Source organism: Pan troglodytes, chromosome 3, assembly GCF_028858775.2.
Source record: "Pan troglodytes isolate AG18354 chromosome 3, NHGRI_mPanTro3-v2.0_pri, whole genome shotgun sequence".
NCBI lineage: Eukaryota > Metazoa > Chordata > Mammalia > Primates > Hominidae > Pan > Pan troglodytes.
Genome location: NC_072401.2, coordinates 160,349,280 through 160,370,033, shown reverse-complemented (window position 1 = coordinate 160,370,033; position 20,754 = coordinate 160,349,280). Strand labels below are relative to the sequence as shown.

The 20,754-nt window shown below is 38.2% G+C and overlaps 1 protein-coding gene across 12 annotated transcripts in view; it reads right to left on the bottom strand.

The window, feature by feature from the left end:
* Positions 1-20,754, bottom strand: part of RXFP1 (relaxin family peptide receptor 1) — a 131,302-nt gene that overhangs the window by 53,225 nt on the left and 57,323 nt on the right. For 8 of the 12 annotated variants that reach the window (XM_001144181.8, XM_009448472.5, XM_063809968.1 and 5 more), the window contains 2 exons: positions 6,715-6,813; positions 774-960 (listed from right to left, as the gene is read on the bottom strand). In XM_001144181.8, coding sequence (XP_001144181.4) covers positions 774-960; positions 6,715-6,813 — 286 coding nt within the window. The remainder of the gene's footprint in view (positions 1-773; positions 961-6,714; positions 6,814-20,754) is intronic. The other 4 variants (XM_001144257.8, XM_016952454.4, XM_016952453.4 and 1 more) reach the window with 1 other exon arrangement.

The window sequence follows — 20,754 nt, the reverse complement described above, 5'->3', positions numbered from 1 at the left end:
ATATACCCAAAAGTGAGAGCCACAAGGCACTGAGGTATCTAAATGAAAAAAGAAACTCAGCAAAAATATTGGATTAAAATAGCTGTCCTCCACTAATTTCTTTTAAAAAAGTTTCAGTCAAATGTATATGTTCGTGTTGCTGAAGTTCGTTGAATTCAAATTAGTACTGGAAACTAACATTACAGGTACTAGAAATCAACAAACCACTTATGGTGATAATTTTTTTACATATGTAAGTTTGAATTCCTTAAGAAAACAACAACATTAACATCTATGACTCAAAATGTGATTCAGAACAGATTTTAAATATGACATTTTGGGGGGACTATCTTATCCAATTTACCTTATTTTCTTTTTTAACTTACACATCAGATTATATTAAAATTTGGGTCCAATAAATTCTAAAAGAGTTCTTTCAATAAATGTCAAGTGAAAATTCTATGTAATAGGAAAGCTCTATGTAATAGTTTAATTAGAAGCCATTTTTTCTTTAGTAGCACATGCAATTGATGACTTTTTTTGTTTAGATAAAATATGGTGACACTCCATACCTTGCAGGATTATTATGAGGGGTTAATATAAAGAATAATTTAAGGTGGGGTCTAGCATTTAATAAATGCAAAATAAATATCAGTAATTATTATACCTGACCCAGGAAAAATGACATCATCTTTTAATAAAAATATATTATTAATAATCACATGGTCTTAATTATAATACAATTTTACAGGTGCTACCCGGCTGTCAGGATGAAGTAATTCTTTTCTACTTACATTGCAGTCACATTTGAAGAAACCGATGGAACAGCTCGTAAATTGGTTTCATCACAGTCAAGCTCCAGACCTTGGCAAAGACATTGCACTGGCACAGAACCGACCACTGAATCAAGGGGAAGTGGTAAGGCATGATGACAGTGAGGGACCAGGAAGAGGAGGGTAATGAAAAGAAAGAAATGAAAAGCTATGAGAAAATCATTTAGTACAAAAGCATATCATGTGCTACGTAGGCAATTTAGGCAATGCTTTAAATTAAGGCTCCAAAGTTTGCTTTTAATTTAACCTTAAAATGATGGTAGAGCATTAACATTTGGAAACACACACTAGCTCATGTATTTTTTAAAAAATAGCAGACTGTTCTCCATTCATTGCAAAATGAATGAAATAATCTGCTCTTATTTCATTCATTTTGCAATGAATGGAGAACAGTCTGCTAAAGATTTACATGATAATGTGTGATGAGGCTTAATGTTCATACTACAACTGCCACTTAAAAATAAAGTATCTATTTAGCATAATCAAAACCTTTAAAGGAGGAATAAATCACTTTTAACTAGCAAGAACGAGGAGAACTAAAGGCAAATGATAGTGTCTATAGTTTTTTTTTTAATCAGGAGTTCTTCAAATAATTTTTTAAAAAATCTTTTGGCTTAAATAGGGGTAAAGGATGAATAAAAGTTTACTTATGGGAGTGAATGTTTTTTCTGCATAGGATTCTATTTTCACTGGTGTTTGGTGTTGGAAAGAGAGGGAGAATGAGGTGTATGACCTTGGCCATCTTGTGGGGCTGTAGCGATAGTGTTAGGATGTGAGTCAATACATCTAAAGTCTATTAGAGATTTGCAATGATGTATTCATATAGCTAAACAGAATAATGAGATTATTATTTAGGATAATAAATATAGTTTGATTCCTGCTCTGATGGGGAATGGCGAATTCCTGAGAGCAATGAGAAACGTTTTCCCCCCATATTGACTTCTGGAGCCCTAACCTATACAGCAGGGGTTACAGACTCCAGTGTCTCCAGCGGTCAGGCAATGTCACTGTAGACTGTGTCCAGATGTCCAAGTGCAACAGCTTCTCTCATCTGTTGCCATATTAGAATAGGAACATGTGTAGCTACATCTACCAACTTCCTCAAAGAAGCCAGAAATACAATGTTTTATATATAACTATCTATTTAAAAACTGATATTAGCTAACTGAAAACATTTAAAAATATTATTGGACAAACAAAACCATCTATGAGAGTTTTCTGCTGGTAGGCTTCCAGTTTCTGACCTTTATGGTGAAACTTGCAGAGAGAGCAAGCAAGCGTCTCAGTGGCTAAGCAGAGACCTCTGTGAATGACTGTTCATGAGGAGCTTTTTGGCTCAGATATGGGGTGACATGTGTTCTTCCTCTCCTCCCAAATATCTCCAGAGACTTCTTCACAGGGTTACAAGAGATCAGGACCATAACCTAGATTTAGTGTTTAATATAAACAGAGTATCTGCCAAGAACTTTACAACAGTTTTATAGTTGCAAGTACCCACTTTGGTTGTGGATGTCTGAAAACTGATGCTGTCTCTTTAAGTTACAATCATATCTCATATGTGAGTCTGTGTGTATGCTGTGGGGATGGGATGGAAAAGGTTGGGAAGGAAGATGAAGGTCCTGAGAATGAAGTAGGAAGAGCAGAAACGGAGGGCAGTGAAATTAGCGTTAATCACAGTGTGTTTTTTTCATATACAGAGACTAAATTAAGATAATTCATATATGTTGATTACAGGGTTATCTGCAATAGGGAAAAATGAAAAAACAACACATAAATATCCAACAGCCAAGGAATGATTAAGGAAATTATGTCACTTACAAAATATACTATTACACGGAATATTTTAAAAGATGTTGTAGTAATATGGATACCTGATTATGCCGAAATGCTAATTGAAAATTTGATAAAAATGGGTTGTATAGGAAATTTCAACTACGTTAAAATAAAAAAAGACGAGTAATGCAGTAGCAAGTTAATGCTGGTAGCTTCTGAATTGTCAAATTATGGTTGAGTAAATAATTCTTTCCAAATCTCTGTACTTTTCAAATCCTTTAAACTTAAATTTTGTTAATTTATTGGCTCATGATAGATATTATATTTTCCATTATATTGCCCTTGAGAGATGACTTTAATAATGTGAATTCCTCACATTATTCTAGTCAAAAATGATTATAAGCTTTGCTCAGTTTAATTTCCAATAAATCCCTATAATAATCTGCTTTAAATAAGGTGGGACACTAGGAACCTTAACTTAAATTTTAACCCCAAGTTTTACACTACACTTGCCATTCTATTTTTACACTGTTTTCAAGTCTGAAAAATATATTTAGTTATTAGCTGCACTCCCCCCCACAAATTGTCTTTAACTCTCAATGATATATTTGTTTTTGTTAAGTACTGATGAAAAAAATTACTTCTTTTTTTTAATACAGCATTTATTACATAGCCTCATTCCTTTTATGTAATTATACTTGTGACAAATGTCTTCCAGGGTGCAGGATCAGGCAAAAATATATTTCTCTTGCTGACTTATCTGGTTTTTCCCCATTTGTTTGTTTTGCTTTACAAACTATGAAAGTTATGTAACCCATTATTTTCTCTCTTGGACTTAACAGCTATGAAATTCATAACTAGGCTTCGGATGAAGTCACTGAACTTTTCTCAGGAAGGATTTTCTTAATTTTTCTTTGTCATTTGCTTTCCACTCACCACTGAACTTTTGTCTTTTATATCATGTTAATGGTTTAAGGCTTTTAGTAGCTGTATTTTAATTGTAAGTTGCTGAAAATCCTTTTGGGAATAAGGTGAGGTATTAAAAGATTCAATTAAAATTTAAGAGATAGACCAGGCGCAGTGGCTCATGCCTGTAATCCCAGCACTTCGGGAGGCTGAGGCGGGTGGATCACCTGAGGTTGGCAGTTCAAGACCAGCCTGACCAACGTGGAGAAATCTCGTTTCTACTAAAAATACATAATTAGCCAGGCGTGGTGGCACATGTCTGTAATCCCTACTCGGGAGGCTGAGGCAGAAGAATCACTTGAACCTGGGAGGCAGAGGTTGCAGTGAGCCAAGATTGCGCCATTGCACTCCAGTCTGGGCAACAAGAGTGAAACTCCATCTCAAAAAAAAAAAAATTAAGAAATAAAAAGAAAACAATATATGATAAAAGAAAAAAACTGTTTTGAGACAACATGGCTTACTTCATTATTTTAAACATTATATTATCAGTTAAATTATATCTATTAACTTTTTCCTTTCCCAAAAACTTTTAGCTGTTTTTTTTTCTGCCTCTGAGAGAGAGTTTTGTTCTGTTGCCTAGGCTGGAGCACAGTGGCTCAATCACAGCTCACTGCAGCTTCAATCTCCTGGGCTCCTGAGTAGCACAGCTAAGTTTTAATTTTTTTTTTTTGGAGAGATTGGGGTCTCACTATGTTGCCCAGGCTGGTCTTGAACTCCTGGTCTCAAGTGAGATCTTCCTACCTCAGCCTCACAAAGTGCTGGGATTATAAGTGTGAGCCACTGTGCCCAGCCAATTTTTAGCTTTTTAATGGACAAATTATTTGGTCTCCCTCTAAATAATGGCATGATGCTGAGACAGATTGCTGAGTACCCTGTGAATCTCACAAGAGTGACGTCTATCCCCTTAAACTGGAGATTGTTAGTAGTATTTGATTAACCTCATTTGAGTAGTGAAGATAAAAAATATTAAAAATTTAAAAAGCTAGACTTTACAATTTATGGTAGAACATAAAGAAAAAAATATAGCAAAGGATTTCTTCCTCTATGCCTTGCTTTTTTAAAAATATTTTTTGCAAGAGAAAAAACTTTATATTTGCAACAGATAGGCAATCCTTACATTTTAATATTTCATATTTTGTTGATCTACTAATTCATAACACTAGTATTTAATATGTGGCCATTACCTATTCATCTTAAATGGTTTTACGAAAAGGATATGACCAGGAAGGCACTATATAGGAAAAAAAGAACAGAGGAGGAGCTGGCATTGCCAGGTGATATGAAGAAACTAAATATATGATATAAAATTTGTCTAAAATAAACTCTTAGTCACCTCTCCACCATTTTGTAGTGAATAGCCATTGATTGCTCATTCATGACTGTTTTCCATTCAAAGCTGCCCAGATAATGCTTTGGGAAGGTGGGAGTGATATAAGTTGTACAAAACGGAGAGAATAGAAAATGTGATGATGAGTAAGAGAATTGAATAATTAGCATTTACTAGGACTAGCAAAAGATAAACTGTGGCTCTATGTATAAACATGTATTTTCTAGAACTCATAGTGTAAAATTTTACTCTTTTAAATAATTGAACTCTACAATAGTTAAATCATTGCCTACATAATACATTGTGCTTATATCTACGACTAAAGACATAACTTAGGATAATGCACCCTTAGAAAAATAACGTTATAAAATAACCACCTAAGCATTTGTTATTAAAATGTAGTTGTTATTATTATATAACATTTACATAAATAAAGCCTCAATTATTCAGACATATTGTTAATCTGGCATGCTTCAGAATCAAAAAAGGATAAAAATAAACCATGAATTTAAAACCCAGCAAAGAATTCTGTGAATGTTTTTATTGTTAGCTAAAAAACTAAAAGTTTTAGCTATAAGAAAAATTATTATAAAAAAATACATGTTTAAAATATACTAATTCAACTGGGCTTAAAAAATTCAACTGGGTTTTACTGTAACCATAATTAACCCATTAAATATGTATGCTTCTGGGCAGATACAAAGATGAAAAATAAAACAAATCATCCTATCTATAGCCTCCTATATAGACTTCAACAATAATTTATTGAGTGCTCACTATGTGCAAAGCACTATTTATTTTAGGCACTAGAAGAGCAGCAAAAAAAAAAAAGTCAAACAAAGTACCTATTGTCAGAGTCATTGTCATAGTGCTTAGGATCTAATGAGATAATTCATACACCACCACAACCAGCACCACTACCACCAGCAATTATGATAGTGCCACCCCAGAAAATAACACAGAGTAAGCTGATAGAGTAATGAGGGTAGGGCTGAGGACGCAGCTGTTTTATACAGTGTTATCGGTGCAGTCTTCTTTGATTTAAACAGGGCCCTGAATAAGGTGAGGGTCACCAACTAAGCAGATACATGGGAGAAAGTTTCTGAAAGAACAGTCAGTATAGAGGCTGTGATATGGAACCATGTCTGGAATGTCAGAGGAATAGCAAATATGCCTTGCTTTTAAACCAAGGTTTTGAAAAGCTAGGGTCAAAATGACAGCTCCAAGGTACGGATTTACATTTGCATAATTTATTAGAACAGACAAAATTTATTTAAGAGGAGTTATTTTCATATATCTTTCTGATCTAAAATATTATAGTTAATCCTCAGGTTTATACCTTCCATACCCCTCCAGTGTTTTTGTAAGTTTTCAGTGTATGACTGAACATAGTGGGTTATAATGAATAAGGGTTTTGCAGCTCAGAAGAATTTCTTTCTAGCAAACATTAAAATCCAAACAGCTTTTCTGCCCTCTCTACTTTCTCTGTTTTCTTTACATCACACTTTATAGTGATTGTGAAAAGAGAAGTCATATAAAATAACATCCTTGACTGACATTGATTTTGTTCATAACAATATCTGACACCATTTATTACTTCTACACTTAAGATCCCTGAGTCTTTTTTGAAATAAATTTTCCTAGTTAAAGTTGTATATTTAATAGAGTTTGCAATTAGAAAACTATAATTGACCTCTTACGAATTTTTAAGTTTCTTTAATTAAAACTGATTTCCAGATTGAGATGCAATCTTTTTTTTAAATGTTGAATCAAACTTTTAAAAATGGTGTCTTATGAAAACTCATGGAAAAGAAAATAACTGCTCCGATTACTTACAACATTCAGGTGTTTCTGCCTCAAAAGGATATTGGGAAGTCATTTTGTAGTAACTGGCAAAATATTTGTCAAATTGCAGAGACCATCCATTGTTGTCTCCTAAAATAAAAATCAGAGAACAAAAAAGTTCAAGGAACAGAAATATTCTGGTATATTGTGGGGAGATAGGTCCTCTCTTTAAAACAGTCCAGTGGTTCTCCAAATGTAGCGAGATAAACATTATCTGGAAACTTGCTATAAATGTGAATTTATGGACCCCCACCTGGAGATTCTCATTTTATAGTCTGAGATGGGCTCCCTAGTCACCATTTTAAATTTAATTTAATTATTTTGATTAAAAACATTTTGGGGGAGTAAATTATGAAAAAACCATTCTCCAGTTTTTTTTTTTTTTTTTTTTTGAGACAGAGTATCGCCTGGTCGCCCAGGTGGAGTGCTGTGGCACGATCTCAGCTCACTGCAACCTCCACCTCCCTTGTTCAAGTGATTCTCCTGCCTCAGCCTCCCGAGTAGCTGGGACTACGGGAACTTGACACCACATCTGGTTAATTTTTTTTTTTTTTAGTAGAGATGGGGTTTCACTATGTTGGCCAGGCTGGTCTCTAACTCCTGGCCTCAAATCTGCCCGCCTCGGCCCCCCAAAGTGTTGGGATTACAGGTGTGCGCCACCATGCCCTGACTATTCTCTGTTTTTAACAAGCACTATAGGTGTTCCTGAAGTAAGTAATATTTTGACGTTTTAAGAAGCAGTATTTTAGACATATCCAAATATGGCACACTGTTCTTAGTATTTTACAATAATTATGTTTCCCTACATCATCTTCAATCTCTAAAACTGATGTTGGAGATGTATAAACATGGCTAGACAGCCATGATGATTAACTTTTTTTATGTTATTTTATTTATTTATTTTTGAGATGGAGTTTTGCTCCCGTAGCCCAGGCTGGAGGGCAATGGCACTATCTTGGCTCACTGCAACCTCTGTGTCCCAGGCTCAAGTGATTCTCCTGCCTCAGCCTCCCGAGTAGCTAGGATTCCAGGCACCTGCCACCACGCCTAGCAAATTTTTGTATTTCTAGTAGAGACGGGGTTTCACCATGTTGGCCAGGCTGGTCTGGAACTCCTGACCTCAGGTGATCCACCAGCCTCGGCCCCCCAGAGTGCTGGGATTACAGGTGTAAGCCACCATGCCTGGCCAATTAACTTTTAAGAAAGAAAGAAAACATGACTGGCATGATCTCATTTCTTTTCTCTTTTTCTTTTTTGAAAGGCACCATGGTATCTAAAGTGATTATTCTCTGAGTGCTTATATATATATTTCTATATTTTCTTATTTCTATTTTAAACTCCTATGTCACTTTTAAAAAAATGGAAGATTTTATTTGTGGGATAAAAGGAAGACAGCTTTTCTCACAAAATTCCTAATGATCTTTTAGTTACTTTGAAACATAAGAGACAGTGCAGTCAAGCAAGTGATAGAGTGGACTAGTGAACAGGGATGAAGAAGCAGTTTCTCTGGGGATCTCTGCACATGGTACAAGCCTTCATTCTCTTGGTAGGGTTTTGTATGTGATCTTCTCTAGACCTTCTAAATTTTTTCCTGAATGCTACCAGGACTCCCTAAGGATGCCCAAACATATGAACAGAGAGTGAAGTTATAAAAGTTTGTCCTATTTCTGTAAGTTAGTATTAAGTCTAGCATTGATTTCTTTTAAAATTTTTAAAATTAAAAAAGTTTTTTGAGACAGCGTCTTGCTCTGTCACTGAGGCTGGAATGCAGTGGTGCAATCTCAGCTCACTGCAACCTCTCCCTCTTGGGCTCAAGTGATCCTCCTCCCTCAGGCTCCTGAGTAGCTGGCATTATAGGGGTGCACCACCACGACTAATTTTTTTTTTTTTTTTGTAGAGATGGGGTTTTGCTATGTTGCCAGGCTGGTCTTGAACTTCTCGGGTGAGGTGATCCACCTGCTTTGGCCTCGAAAAGTGCTGGGATTATTAGGCGTGAGCCACTGCAGACTTCTGTATGGGACTCTAGAAGGCCATCAGTAACTTCGTGGACAAGAGACAGTGCCCCAGAAACCAGCAAATACCAGCCCCTGAACACCCAGGAACAAGTTCAAGGTGCCTGCCCAACTCTTAACACATGCATCAGTTGATATGTTAGGCAGAGAAACAGGAGTAGGAGAAGGAGATTTGAAAGAGTCGGCATATATAGCCAAATAGAGACTAAAACTTCCTGAGACTGTGGTGGCTTTTGTGAATGTTTGCTCCTCTTTTATTCTACCCCCACTTTAGAATGCTTTCGTATTCTTCAGAAGTTGGTAACTTAAATACGTGTTTTCCAGACCCTAAGTAGCCAGGATTCTTGTTATAGATAAGCTTCTACCAATTGGATGCACTCTTGTGAGACCTGAGGTTTATACACACCAGCCTCATGGATATCTAGTGGCAGTTAGGGCAGTTACTGCAGCCAGCCTCAGGGTCCCAGTTTCATGGATGTAGAGATGATTAGCAGTAGCAGTTGTGACAGAAGCAAATGCTTCTTGATCTTGGGCTTGCAACTATACAGTGGTGTATTCCCTACCTCTGACTCCTTCTGCAGCCTTTAAAATGATTCTACGAACACATTTTTCCTGTATAAAATATATTTTTTTCTTAAGCTTCTCTTTCCCAAAAATATCTAGAGTGGTTTCTGTTTCCTCCTTCCAGAAGGGGTTACAGATAACAGACTCTCAGACATCTCAAGGATGGAAACATCGGATGGGTTATCTATTCCGATTCTTCTTACAGATAACGGCAATCATGTTATTATTAGAACATGGGACTCTCATAATTAATGGTACACAGTGACAAAAAGAAGTCACTTAAATTATTGCTATGGCTTCCTGGAATGATGTGTCTGTTAGAAGCCTAGACTCTGGCAAAGTTCTTGCTATGATAAATCATTAGAATGAGAATGAGAAATTTCAAGGGTTGTGAAGTGGGATTGCTAAAGAAATAGCTCTGGAGAGATTAAAGAAAGGAAACAGCTGGGCACAGTGGCTCATGCTTGGAATCCCCGCACTTTGGGAGGCCGAAGCGGGCAGATCACTTGAGGTCAGGATTTTGAGACCAGTCTGGCCAAGGTGGAGAAACCCCCATTAGAAATACAAAAATTAGCCAGCCATGGTGATACATGCCTGTAGTCCCAGCTACTTGGGAGGCTGAGGCGTGAGAATCGCTTGAACTGGGGGGGCAGAGGTTGCAGTGAGCTGAGATTGCACACTGCACTCCAGCCTGGGTGATAGAACTACCCTCAGATAATCTTTTATTTCTTGTGGCCTTAGCTTAGGACTGATGTATCCCTATATTATATAGAATCTGATCCTATGGGTTGTTAAGTTACAGTGTAAGTTGAATTCATATTTTGTCATATCATTAAAAAAAAATTTTTTTTGAGACAGGGTCTCACTCTGTTGCCTAGGTTAGAGTGCAGTGGTGTGATCATAGCTCACTGCAGCCCCAAACTCCTGGGCTCAAGGGATCCTCCCACCTCAGCCTCCTGAGTAGCTGGGACTATAGATGCATACCACTATGCCCAGCTAATTTTTTATTTTTGTAGAGATGGGGGTCTCTCTGTGTTGCTAAGGCTGGTCTGAAACTCCTGGCCTCAAGTGATCCTCCCACCTTGGCCTCCTAAAGTGCTGAGATTATAGGTGTGGGCCACTGTGCTCCGTCTGTCATATCTTTTAAGTGAACATTAGAACACTGATTGGCAAGACAGACCTTGTGAATTGCACTGGGACATTCGTGTGTGTTCAGTTGAATATGACCACTCTAAATCCCCTTCCCACAAAACCTCCCTTGCAAGCAAAAGCAGCTCCCCTTTCCTGTCTGATGAGGTTAGTTGTAGTTTGTTTGAAGACACATGAGTTACTTTACTTGAGGTAAATAAGTTGCCAACTCTCCTCAGGCCCTTTCATTACCAGGCTTCTTTGCTTCTCAACCTATTATAACTGGAGCCAGAGCCCAGCATGCTGCAGAACACAAATTGGACTTAGAGAAGACTGACATACCAAAAGATTTTGCTATTTTATATAAGCAGAAACCCAAGGAATTTGCATGAGAATGGCTTCTGCAAGCATTAGACCAGGAAGTAGAAATATAGCTTTAGGTTAGGCAAAGCTAATCGATCTGGGTATCTGATATGGTTTGGCTGTGTCCCCCCCACTCAAATCTCACCTTGAACTGTAATAATACCCACTTGTTAAGGGTGGGACCAGGTGGAGATAATTGAATCATGGGGGCGTGTTCCCCCATGCTGTTCTCCTGCTAGTGAGTGAGTTTTCATGAGATCTGATGGTTTTATAAGGGGCTTCTCCCTTTGTTTGGCACTCATTCTCTCTCCTGCTGCTCTGTGAAGAGGTGCCTTTGGTCACGATTGTAAGTTTCCTGAGTCCTCCCAAGCCATGTGAAATTGTGAGTCAATTAAATCTCTTTTCTTTATAAATCACTCAGTCTCGTGTATTTCTTCAAAGCAGCATGAGAACGGACTAATACAGTGACCTCCTGGAGTTTCTGGATTCCATGTGTGAGCTCAAGCAGTAGTTTTGCTAGATTGTTGACTGAAATCTGAACCCAATGCTGGCCTAGGCAAAAAGCAATTGAGGAGCAAATGCATACAAATGTTGAGTCACCAATGGAACAGATCATGAGGAACAGCCATTGTATTGTACAACTGCAAGGAACCTGTCGTGGAATATGCTGTAGATTGACCCAACTTCATTGGTGTTTTCCTGTGCAGCAGAGACTGAAAAACTTCAGACAACATTTCACACCTCCTGTAGAGTCAGGATTTGGGATCCACTCACATGTATCTTGGTTAGAAGAGAGGTGTAAGGTCATTTGTTTGCTGCTCTGTCTAAAACAGAGACATAGGAGCAATTGTGGAAGGGGATTTCAGGTACTACCAGCCTTGTGGGTGTCGAGAGAGGCAGCTGTGTTGGGGGCGGGAGCAGCAGCTGTCTCCGTTGTCAGTCGCAGCCATGATGGATCCAACAGCATGGATGTCAACTTTGTTTACACCCACTCTTCCAGCCCTTCTGAGAAGATTCTGCTTACCTAATTTCTGTCTAATATACCTAGAGTAGTTTCCGGTTTTTTCCATTTAACAATGACAGATGTGGGGAGGCTGACTGAATCATTGGATTAAAGTATGGCGGAACAATGATTAGACATTTAGTTAATTTGGGGAGCTCAAGTGGAATCTCATGAGGGTGAAAAAGCAGTGCATTTTTTCTGAACCCATAAATTTAGTGTAGTTTAATTTTGTGGTTGCCTAAAAAAAAAGAGTCACGTGGGTTCTGGGGATGGGATCAGGAGCCTTACAAAATGTTCTGTTCTACTGGGCTCCGGAATCACCATATATTTCCTTGGCTGTCAGGTTTTGAGATTTTGGAAATTTATGGCATTGAATTGTCTTCCTTTCCTAGTTTTGTAGAGTTTTTTGACCTTTTGGCAAGTTTACTTTTGTAAACTTGTTTCATATCTTTAGATAAGGAGAATTCTTTGAGAGACTTTCATTCACCCCTTTTAACGGAGAGGCTGAATGTTAGCATTTAGCCCTGAAAGAAGTCATATTTAGCAAGTACCCATTATGTTGTGCTAGGTACTCCATTTTATCCTCATAACTCTATTTGGTCATTATCATCATCTCCACTTACAGATATATATAAGCAGAAACCCAGATAGAAAAATTGATACTGCAGATAGAAAAATTGATACTGAAGAAGGTTAGGTGACCTGACTAAGAAACAGATTTATTAAAAATAACTAAACAATTAAAATAATAAATTATTATTGTATTTCTTTTCTAGGCCAAAGAATTTATGTAATGTTTACATTCTATCTATAGAATTTCACCTTTTGTGGGACATCAGCTGTAAGTATTTAGCTATTACTATTTGCTGCTTATTTTTCTGTTGTCTGTTTCACTTCTGTTATTGAGGTTCTTACATCAGAATTGTGTGAATTATAAAAAAGTTTATTTAAATAACAACCAGAAGTTGTTATTAACTGGAATTTAAATTCACATTATTTTTCTTTATGAAATCAATGAAAGTATTGCAAATCAAGGTATTACTAAAAACAATTTACCAAAAACATAGTAGTGTTATGAGTGGTTATATGTTTATCGATGTTACAAATAAAGCATGTAAGTAGGTAGGTCAGAGTATGTTGAGGCTTTGAGTATTCATATAAACAGTCTTCATGCATATCTGCAGAAGGTGAGTGAGAAGTGGGCTTGTGAAGGTTTGAAGGCTTCGACCTTGCAGCCTACCAGGGCCTCGCTTCACTCTGTGCACCACATTCATGTTCCTGTTACTGCCACATCCACCTACCTCAGGATCAGTGATGGAAATTAGGTGAAGTGACAGCATCCCAGAACACGGGGCTGTTTTGTGGGTAATGTTTCACTGCTGCTAGGAAATTCATGAGAGGTGGCTGGGTGACTGCCATAGATGCTGATTTTTCTTTCACTCTGCTTCTTTAGCAGATCCTGTATTTAACTGAGCTTTTACAAATAGACAATTTCAATTTGCTGAATTTTTTTTTTTTTTACCATTAATAGATAATGCCATGCTTAAAACCATGGGCTATGTGCCATTTCCTAATCCTTTGTCCTCACCATTGTGTTTATTAAATAGCAACATCATCAAACAAACAAGCCTTTTAGTAATAAGCTTTTACTTTGCTTTCTGCCTTTCCAAAGTATTTTCCTCTTTCTACCCATTACTTCCTCCCACCAGAAGGCAGAAAGCAGAAATATAGAACATGGGAAATGTTGCCAAAATTGCAAAGTTGGGGAGTTAGCATTTTAAAGAAAACAGCTTTTGGTGTATAAGTTTCTATATTTTAAATCCCTTGTCCTTCATATTTTAAGGATGTATAGGGCAGTGATCAGAATGGTTTTTCATACTTCAGTAATGATCCTGATGAAATTTATTCTCTGATTTATCTCAAGGCAGTCTAGGGTAGTGGAACAAGCACCGCACAGAAGAGAATATTGTGTTAGGGGATATGGTTTCCAGTATGTATGGGTAGTGTTGTAAAAATGGCACCAATAAAACAAATATTTTTACTAAAAAAGAGCTTTTCAGCTAAAAATGATATAGTCATGCTGTAAATAAAGTCTAAAAACATAGATTAAGAAAAATCTGATCTTGCATGCTGCATGAGCTTACTAAATATTTGTTGATTGAATGAATGAATGATTGGATTTCTGTCCTTAAAGACACTTCAGAGAAAGCTCAGTCTCTCTTATGCTAAAATAAAAACTGAGAGCTGGGGCATTTATCAAAAACACAAATTTACAGGCTTCTCCACTGGAGACTCTCATTTATTTGGTCAGCATGGAGTCTGGGAAATCTATATTTTTCATAAGTGGCCTAGGTTAGTCTTAAAGCAAGTTTTGGAAGAACTGCATTATGGGATTTGCCATAGTCAACTAGGGTCCTTCTCACATTGCATTGGAGGACAGCTAGAATTTAGTCACAGAAAAATCCTGTGACTCGGAGTGTATTGCTTTTAAGCAAAGTTGCTAGATGTCGACCATCAAGTAGTTTAAGACACTCAAATAAGATTAATGTGGGTGGTCCCCAACTTAAGGGCATTTTGCTTATAACGGTCTTATTATACTTACTGTAATCTGCTTCATGCTATGCTTATTGATGTATATATTTTATCTCCTTATGAGAGTATAGTAGAAAATCTTTTTTATCTATGTATTTTTGTATACCTCAGTGACTACTAAGGTACTTTTATCTTTTTTTTTCTTTTATCATCCAGCTCAAAATGTCATAAGGTACTTTTAATATCATTGAAATCTAGCTCTTACTAGTCCTCATAAAGTGTTTAAAGTACATAAAATGCATGAACATGATTTCATTTGTACCAAGTATTAGTTATAATTTAGTTTTATGGAAAAGTGGGTGAGGCATACCAATTTGAATTCTGGAGAAGGCATCTCTCTCCCCCCATGTTGTTAGATTCCCCTGGCATTGGCACTGGGGGATGAGGACAACGGATGAGATTTGATTGGGGACAGGAAACTTCCAAGTTTCTTGGATGCATTAACTTGTCATAGTGCTTTATCAGGCTTTTCTGAAATAGTTTCTCAGGAGTATCCTTGAGAAGAGAGTTCTATGGTAACATATGTTTGGGAAATGCTGCATCCTCTATCCCCACTTGGAATTAATAATGCATGCTGGTATGATGAAACGAGAACTCAGGCAATAAAGAAATAGCTTTAATTTTGTTTAACTCTTTCTATATGACACCTATTAGTACATTTTGAAAATGTTTGCTTTTGCATTTGCACAAGAAGACTATCTGTCTAGATCAGTGGTTTTCAAAAGTGTATATCTGGGACCAGCAGCAGCATCACCTGGGAACTTGAAAGAAAAGCAAATTCTTGGGCCTTACTTCAGATGCACCGAATTAGAAACTCTGCAAACTGAGAGCCCAGCAATCTATGTTTTAACGAGCCTTCCAAGTGACTAGATGTCTGCCAATGTTAAAAACTAATGATTTAGACTAGTCATTTTCTAGGTGTTATGAATTGGATAATAAAATTGTCTCCATTGGCATATGAATTACTTCAAAACTTAAACTGGTTTGATAGTCATCTGTGGTATTTGTTAAAAAATGCAGATTCCTGGGCTTTACTCCTACTTATTAGATTAGCATTTCTGGGGTGGGGGGTTAGGACTCAGCATCTTTCACAGCCCCCCAGGTGGCTCAGATGCAGGTAGTCCTCAGAAACATTCCTGTCGATTTGCAGGGTCACTCCTGGGCTCCCTTGATGTTTGGTTGCGGGACTTATGTCTCTGTCAGAGAAGAGGCCAGAACAGAGTGTGTGATGATGTCATGTTAAATGGTATGATCATTTATGAAAATGAAAGGCTAAATGTGATAGTTTAATAAGTATACATGCTTATTGATTAATAAATAAGTGGTTAACTTATAAGGCTTGGATTTATGCAAAGTGGAGCCTTTCTTTTTTTTTTTTTTGAGACAGAGTCTTACCCTGTTGCCCAGGCTGGAGTGCAGTGGCATGATCTTGGCTCACTGCAACCTCCACCTCCCAGGTTCAAGCAATTCTCCTGCCTCTGCCTCCTGAGTAGCTGGGATTACAGGGACGCACCACCATGCCTAGCTAATTTTTTGTATCTTTAGTAGAGACGGGGTTTCACCATGTTGGCCAGGCTGGTCTCGAACTCCTGACCTTGTGATCCACCCACCTCAGCCTCCCAAAGTGCTGGGATTACAGGCATGAGCCACCATGTCTGGCCCTAAAGTGGAGCATTTCTGATTCTCACATATTTATTCAACTTTCAGTACTCATTCTTCGAACACAGTGGAACATCTTTTGCTCATAAAGTAAAATGAGGTTATTACCCACAAGAGCAGAGGTGCCCTAGGCCACCAGAGTAAACGTTGGAATGCAGGCTGGCCAGGCAGAGCAATTCATCAAACTGTGTGGAGTTTCTTTGAATTTAATGACAACAGTAGTTTGCGGGACAGAATACATATACCTCTTTCTGGGGTCTTAATACCTTTTGGAGGCAACTGTTTATGGAAATCAAAGGATGTGACATTATCCTGGGCATCCTTTAAAGGAAATTGAGACCACTAACAAATTACCTTTTGTGTGCCATATAGAAGGAAGTGTTCTGAGAGGAAAATCTTTGTGGTGGTAAGCCATACATAGTTTAAGTATCATAAAACACAAATAAACAAATTTGAGGTTAAAGCTAGGTCTGTATTTTCAGAAAAGCCTAGGGTTCAGCTACTTAGGTATTTGCAATGTTATTTTGAGAATAATAAATAGAAAACCAGAAAATTTTGAAAATACAATGCATGATTGTGCATTAATACACATATTTATGACTCACATCACTTTTCCTCCTGTGTTTTATTTACATTTTTAATTTTTATGGGTACATGGTCAGTCTATATGTTTATGGGGTATATAAGATATTTTGATACAGGCATGTGATGTGTATCCTTCTGTGTTTTTAACTTGAAAACAAGACAAACCACCAACTTTAGTGGAATATTCTAAAATGAGAACCGCTAACGTCTCCATCAAACCACCTGGCATTGCCATCATTCTGATAGCTGTATAGTAAGTTGTACTTGGGAAATAATGAAATAATTAATGTTCCAGAATTTTAAACACAGGACCAATTGAAAATTTTAAAACTGCTTGACATACTTCAAACATTCTTGTAATCTGATTTGAAAATATGTATCATCACCATCACACCCATAAATAAGTACTGCTTATCTAATTCTCATGGATTAGTAAGTGCCAAGCCAGTGACAGGAAAAATACTTTGGGGCATTAACAAAGTTTTCCTTCTCTTAAATTCCTTGCACTTTCTGCTCCTTTTCCTATCCTAGGCAGCGAGAATTAACCACTTTCATTGCCTGAAAGGGATGAGACAGAAGTTTACAGATAATAAGGGAGTCAAATTTCTTGGTATTTGATTTTTAAATGCTTAAATTTGATTACTGACAATAGATATGGAAGACCAAAAAAGAGAAGAGCTGAGCTTTGCTTTTCTTAGACTTAACAAGAGACTTGCACCAGAGAGAGTGAAGGGGTCTTTCTTCCTTCCCTCTTCCTTGGGCTGAATCTAGGGGAAACCACACATTTCCCACATTGGTTTCTGGGCTCTGGGAGCAGCGGTAGCCTGGTGTCCTTTGCTAAGTAGAGGCCATATGTATGGCAGGACCCACAGAATTATTGCACACTCTGGCTTGACACAGGAATAGTAGAGGAGAAATGGCCATAAGGGCCTAGGCAGATGGACCTAAATATGAGCATGAAAATTCTCCTGGGCTCAGCCTGGCTCAGGTGTACTAAATGTTTCCTGTGAGCCCCAGAGTGCTGCAGATGTAGGCAGGAGAGGCACTGGATGTGAAAGAGCCTAAGACAGGCAGGAGATGACAGAGTGGTGACTTATGGCAGAGGACCAGATAGATTTATGCACATCTGAGGGGATGCTGCCATCATCAGCTGACAACAGGCAACCAGACCCCCCACACAATGTCCTGGCACCACAGAGACTGCTGAGCTCAACTGCAATGCCAGGTGAAGGGAAATGAATCAGACCTTTAACTGCCTTGGTTTAGACTTCTACCACTTGGAAGAATGGACCCTTGTAGCAGAAATTACCTTTGGCCATAGAAAAATGAAGATTTACATTTCTCACTCACTTGAGAACTTGAATTGATTGTCATGTCTACTGCTATAGTTTGGCTGTTTGTTCCCACCCAACCCCATGTTGAAATGTAATCCCCAATGTGGTAGTATTAGGAGTATTGGGAGGTGGGTCCTAGTTTGGATCATGAATGTGGGTCACTCATGAATAGATTAATGCTGTCCCTTGAGGGTGAATGACTTCTCTTTCACTCTATTGGCTCAAAAGAGAGCTAGCTTAAAAAGAGCCTGGTACCTCCCCTCCTCTCTCTTGCTTCCTCTCTCGCTATGTAATCTTTGCACACACTGGCTCCCCTCTGCCTTCTGCCATGAGTGAAAGCAGCCTGAGCCCTCATCAGAAGCTGAGCAGATGCTGGTACCCTGCTTTTTGGAAAGTCTGCAGAACCATGAGCCAAATAAACCTCTTTTCTTCATAAATTACCCAGCCACAACTATTCCTTTATAACAATGCAAAACAGACATCCACGATGTGGATGAAATTGATGCAGTGCATCAATGTCTCCATCTTTAAAGGGAACAAAAACAGTCCCTTTCTCCTGGGTTGTCATGAGGATTAAATGAGGTAAAATGTATAAAGCACTCAAAATGGAAAGTGCTATAAAAATACTACTCGTTATTCATACTATTATACTTGCAATTTTAGGTTTGGAAGTTCATCTAATCTCTTATATATTTTAAAAAGAAAGTTAAAAATAATTTACCTTTTTAAAACCAACATTCTTAAAGGGAAGACTTCATAGAATTCAAATTTTATCAATAAGAGATTTGTTTGAAGGCCCTACTACACAATGATTAACATCATAAGCATGTTCTTTCCTCCCAATCAAAAAACAAAACAGAACAAGCCAAGCATTTGGTATGAATTCTGAGCAAACCATGATGTCAGAAGAGTTATGTAACCTCTCTGTACTTCCATTTTCCTTCTCTGTGTAATGGAAATAGTCTATCATATCTAATTTATAGTGAGAAGGAACGAGAGAATGTGCTTAAAGGATTAGGACTATGTCTGAAACATAATAAATACTAAAAAAATAAGACTATTAATTTTATTATTACAACTCTTATTAGACAAAATCAAATATTCCTAGGAGGGTTAGAATATAGTGTCACAAATAGTCATGCACAGGCTGGGTATGGTGGCTCATGGCTGCAATACCAGCACTTAGGGAGGCCAAGGCGGGTAGATCACTTGAGGTCAGGAGTTCGAGAGCAGCCTGGACCACATGGTGAAACCCTGTCTCTATTAAAAATTAGCCAGGTGTGGTGGCAGGTGCCTGTAATACCAGCTACTCAGAAGACTGAGGCAGGAGAATCGCTTGAACCTGGGAGGCGGAGGTTGCAGTGAGCTGAGATCGCACCATTGCACTCCAGTCTGGGTGATAGAGCAAGACTCAGTCTCAAAAATAATAATAAAAAAAGTAGTCATGCATAGACAAACCTAGAACATAAGATGTCTTTTCAAACCTAAAATATTCAGTGAATGGCAAAATTGCAAAGTAAACTATTACTAACAGACAACAAAGTTCGGCGCAGTGGGGAGGGAAGGCAAAGCATTTAAGATCACACTGGGAAGGAGGTGAAATAGAAAACTTTACGTGGGAAAATGTTCATACTTTCAAGGAGCTTCCCAGAGAAGCATTCACAGGCAGAGGGCAGTTTTTGCTACATGGTAAAGGTGACTCTCTACTTACTGTTGTTTGTTGCTGCAACTTTCTGTGTACATTTGCGAAGTGGGAGGCAGGGAGGGAAGTGCCGGCAAAGTTGAACTCAAGAAAGACTTGGTATATTGTACATTTAAACATTTTTTTCTGTATACTATGATATTTAACATCTTTTTAAAAACCTTTCTAGGCTAGTAAGAGATTGTCTTTCCCAGGGCTTGTCAGTTCTTAGAGAGCAAAGGGTGCTCAGAGCATGCCTTTGATATGCAAACTAACCAATCCGGACCTAGAGCTCCTCTGATTAGCCCACACACCCCGGAGGCAATAGTCCTCCTCCTCATTATCCTAGGGCCAGGTAGCTGGGAAGTAAGGACCACTGCTAATGTTTAGAGCCCTCCAAAATTATTCAAACCAGCACATCTTAAGCTGCTCACCCTGCACTGCCTTGTGTTTCCCTCAGAAACCCCAATAAAGGCTCTGGCCTCATGCCTCCCCTCTCACCCCTGTCTTCTGCCTCCTGACCATCCTGGTGTCTTTCCCATCTAGCCCTGTATGGTATGCCCTGCCTCCTGTCTCTAGAACCTGTGGGAATAATAAACTTTTGTGTTTCTGAGCCTCCCTGGTGTCTCTTGTAGCCATACCTGACTCACCATAACATAAAAGAGTACAAAACACCCGGTAAAAACCATGTGGTTCAAGTTTAGCACAACCCAGAACTGCAAGTGAACAGTGAAGCAAAATCGTCTTTAGGAGGTTTTATACCACATACAATTATGCATAAGAACAGCTCATTGGAAATTCTGTCTAAAATCCACTAAGACTAAATTCTAAGGCTTGCTTTAATCTGGACCAGAACTTTATGTCGACCTTAATAATGTCTCTTTAGGCCCACAGATGATGGCCCTTCTCCACAAACTGTCCTAACATGCATTGTTCCCCAGGGCTGCTGTAAAAAATTCCCACAAACTTGGTGACTTAAAACAAGAGAAGTTGGGCGGGCTGCGGTGGCTCACGCCTGTAATCCCAGCACTTTGGGAGGCTGAGATGGGCGGATCACGAGGTCAAGAGATCGAGACCATCCTCGCCAACACGGTGAAACCCCATCTCTAT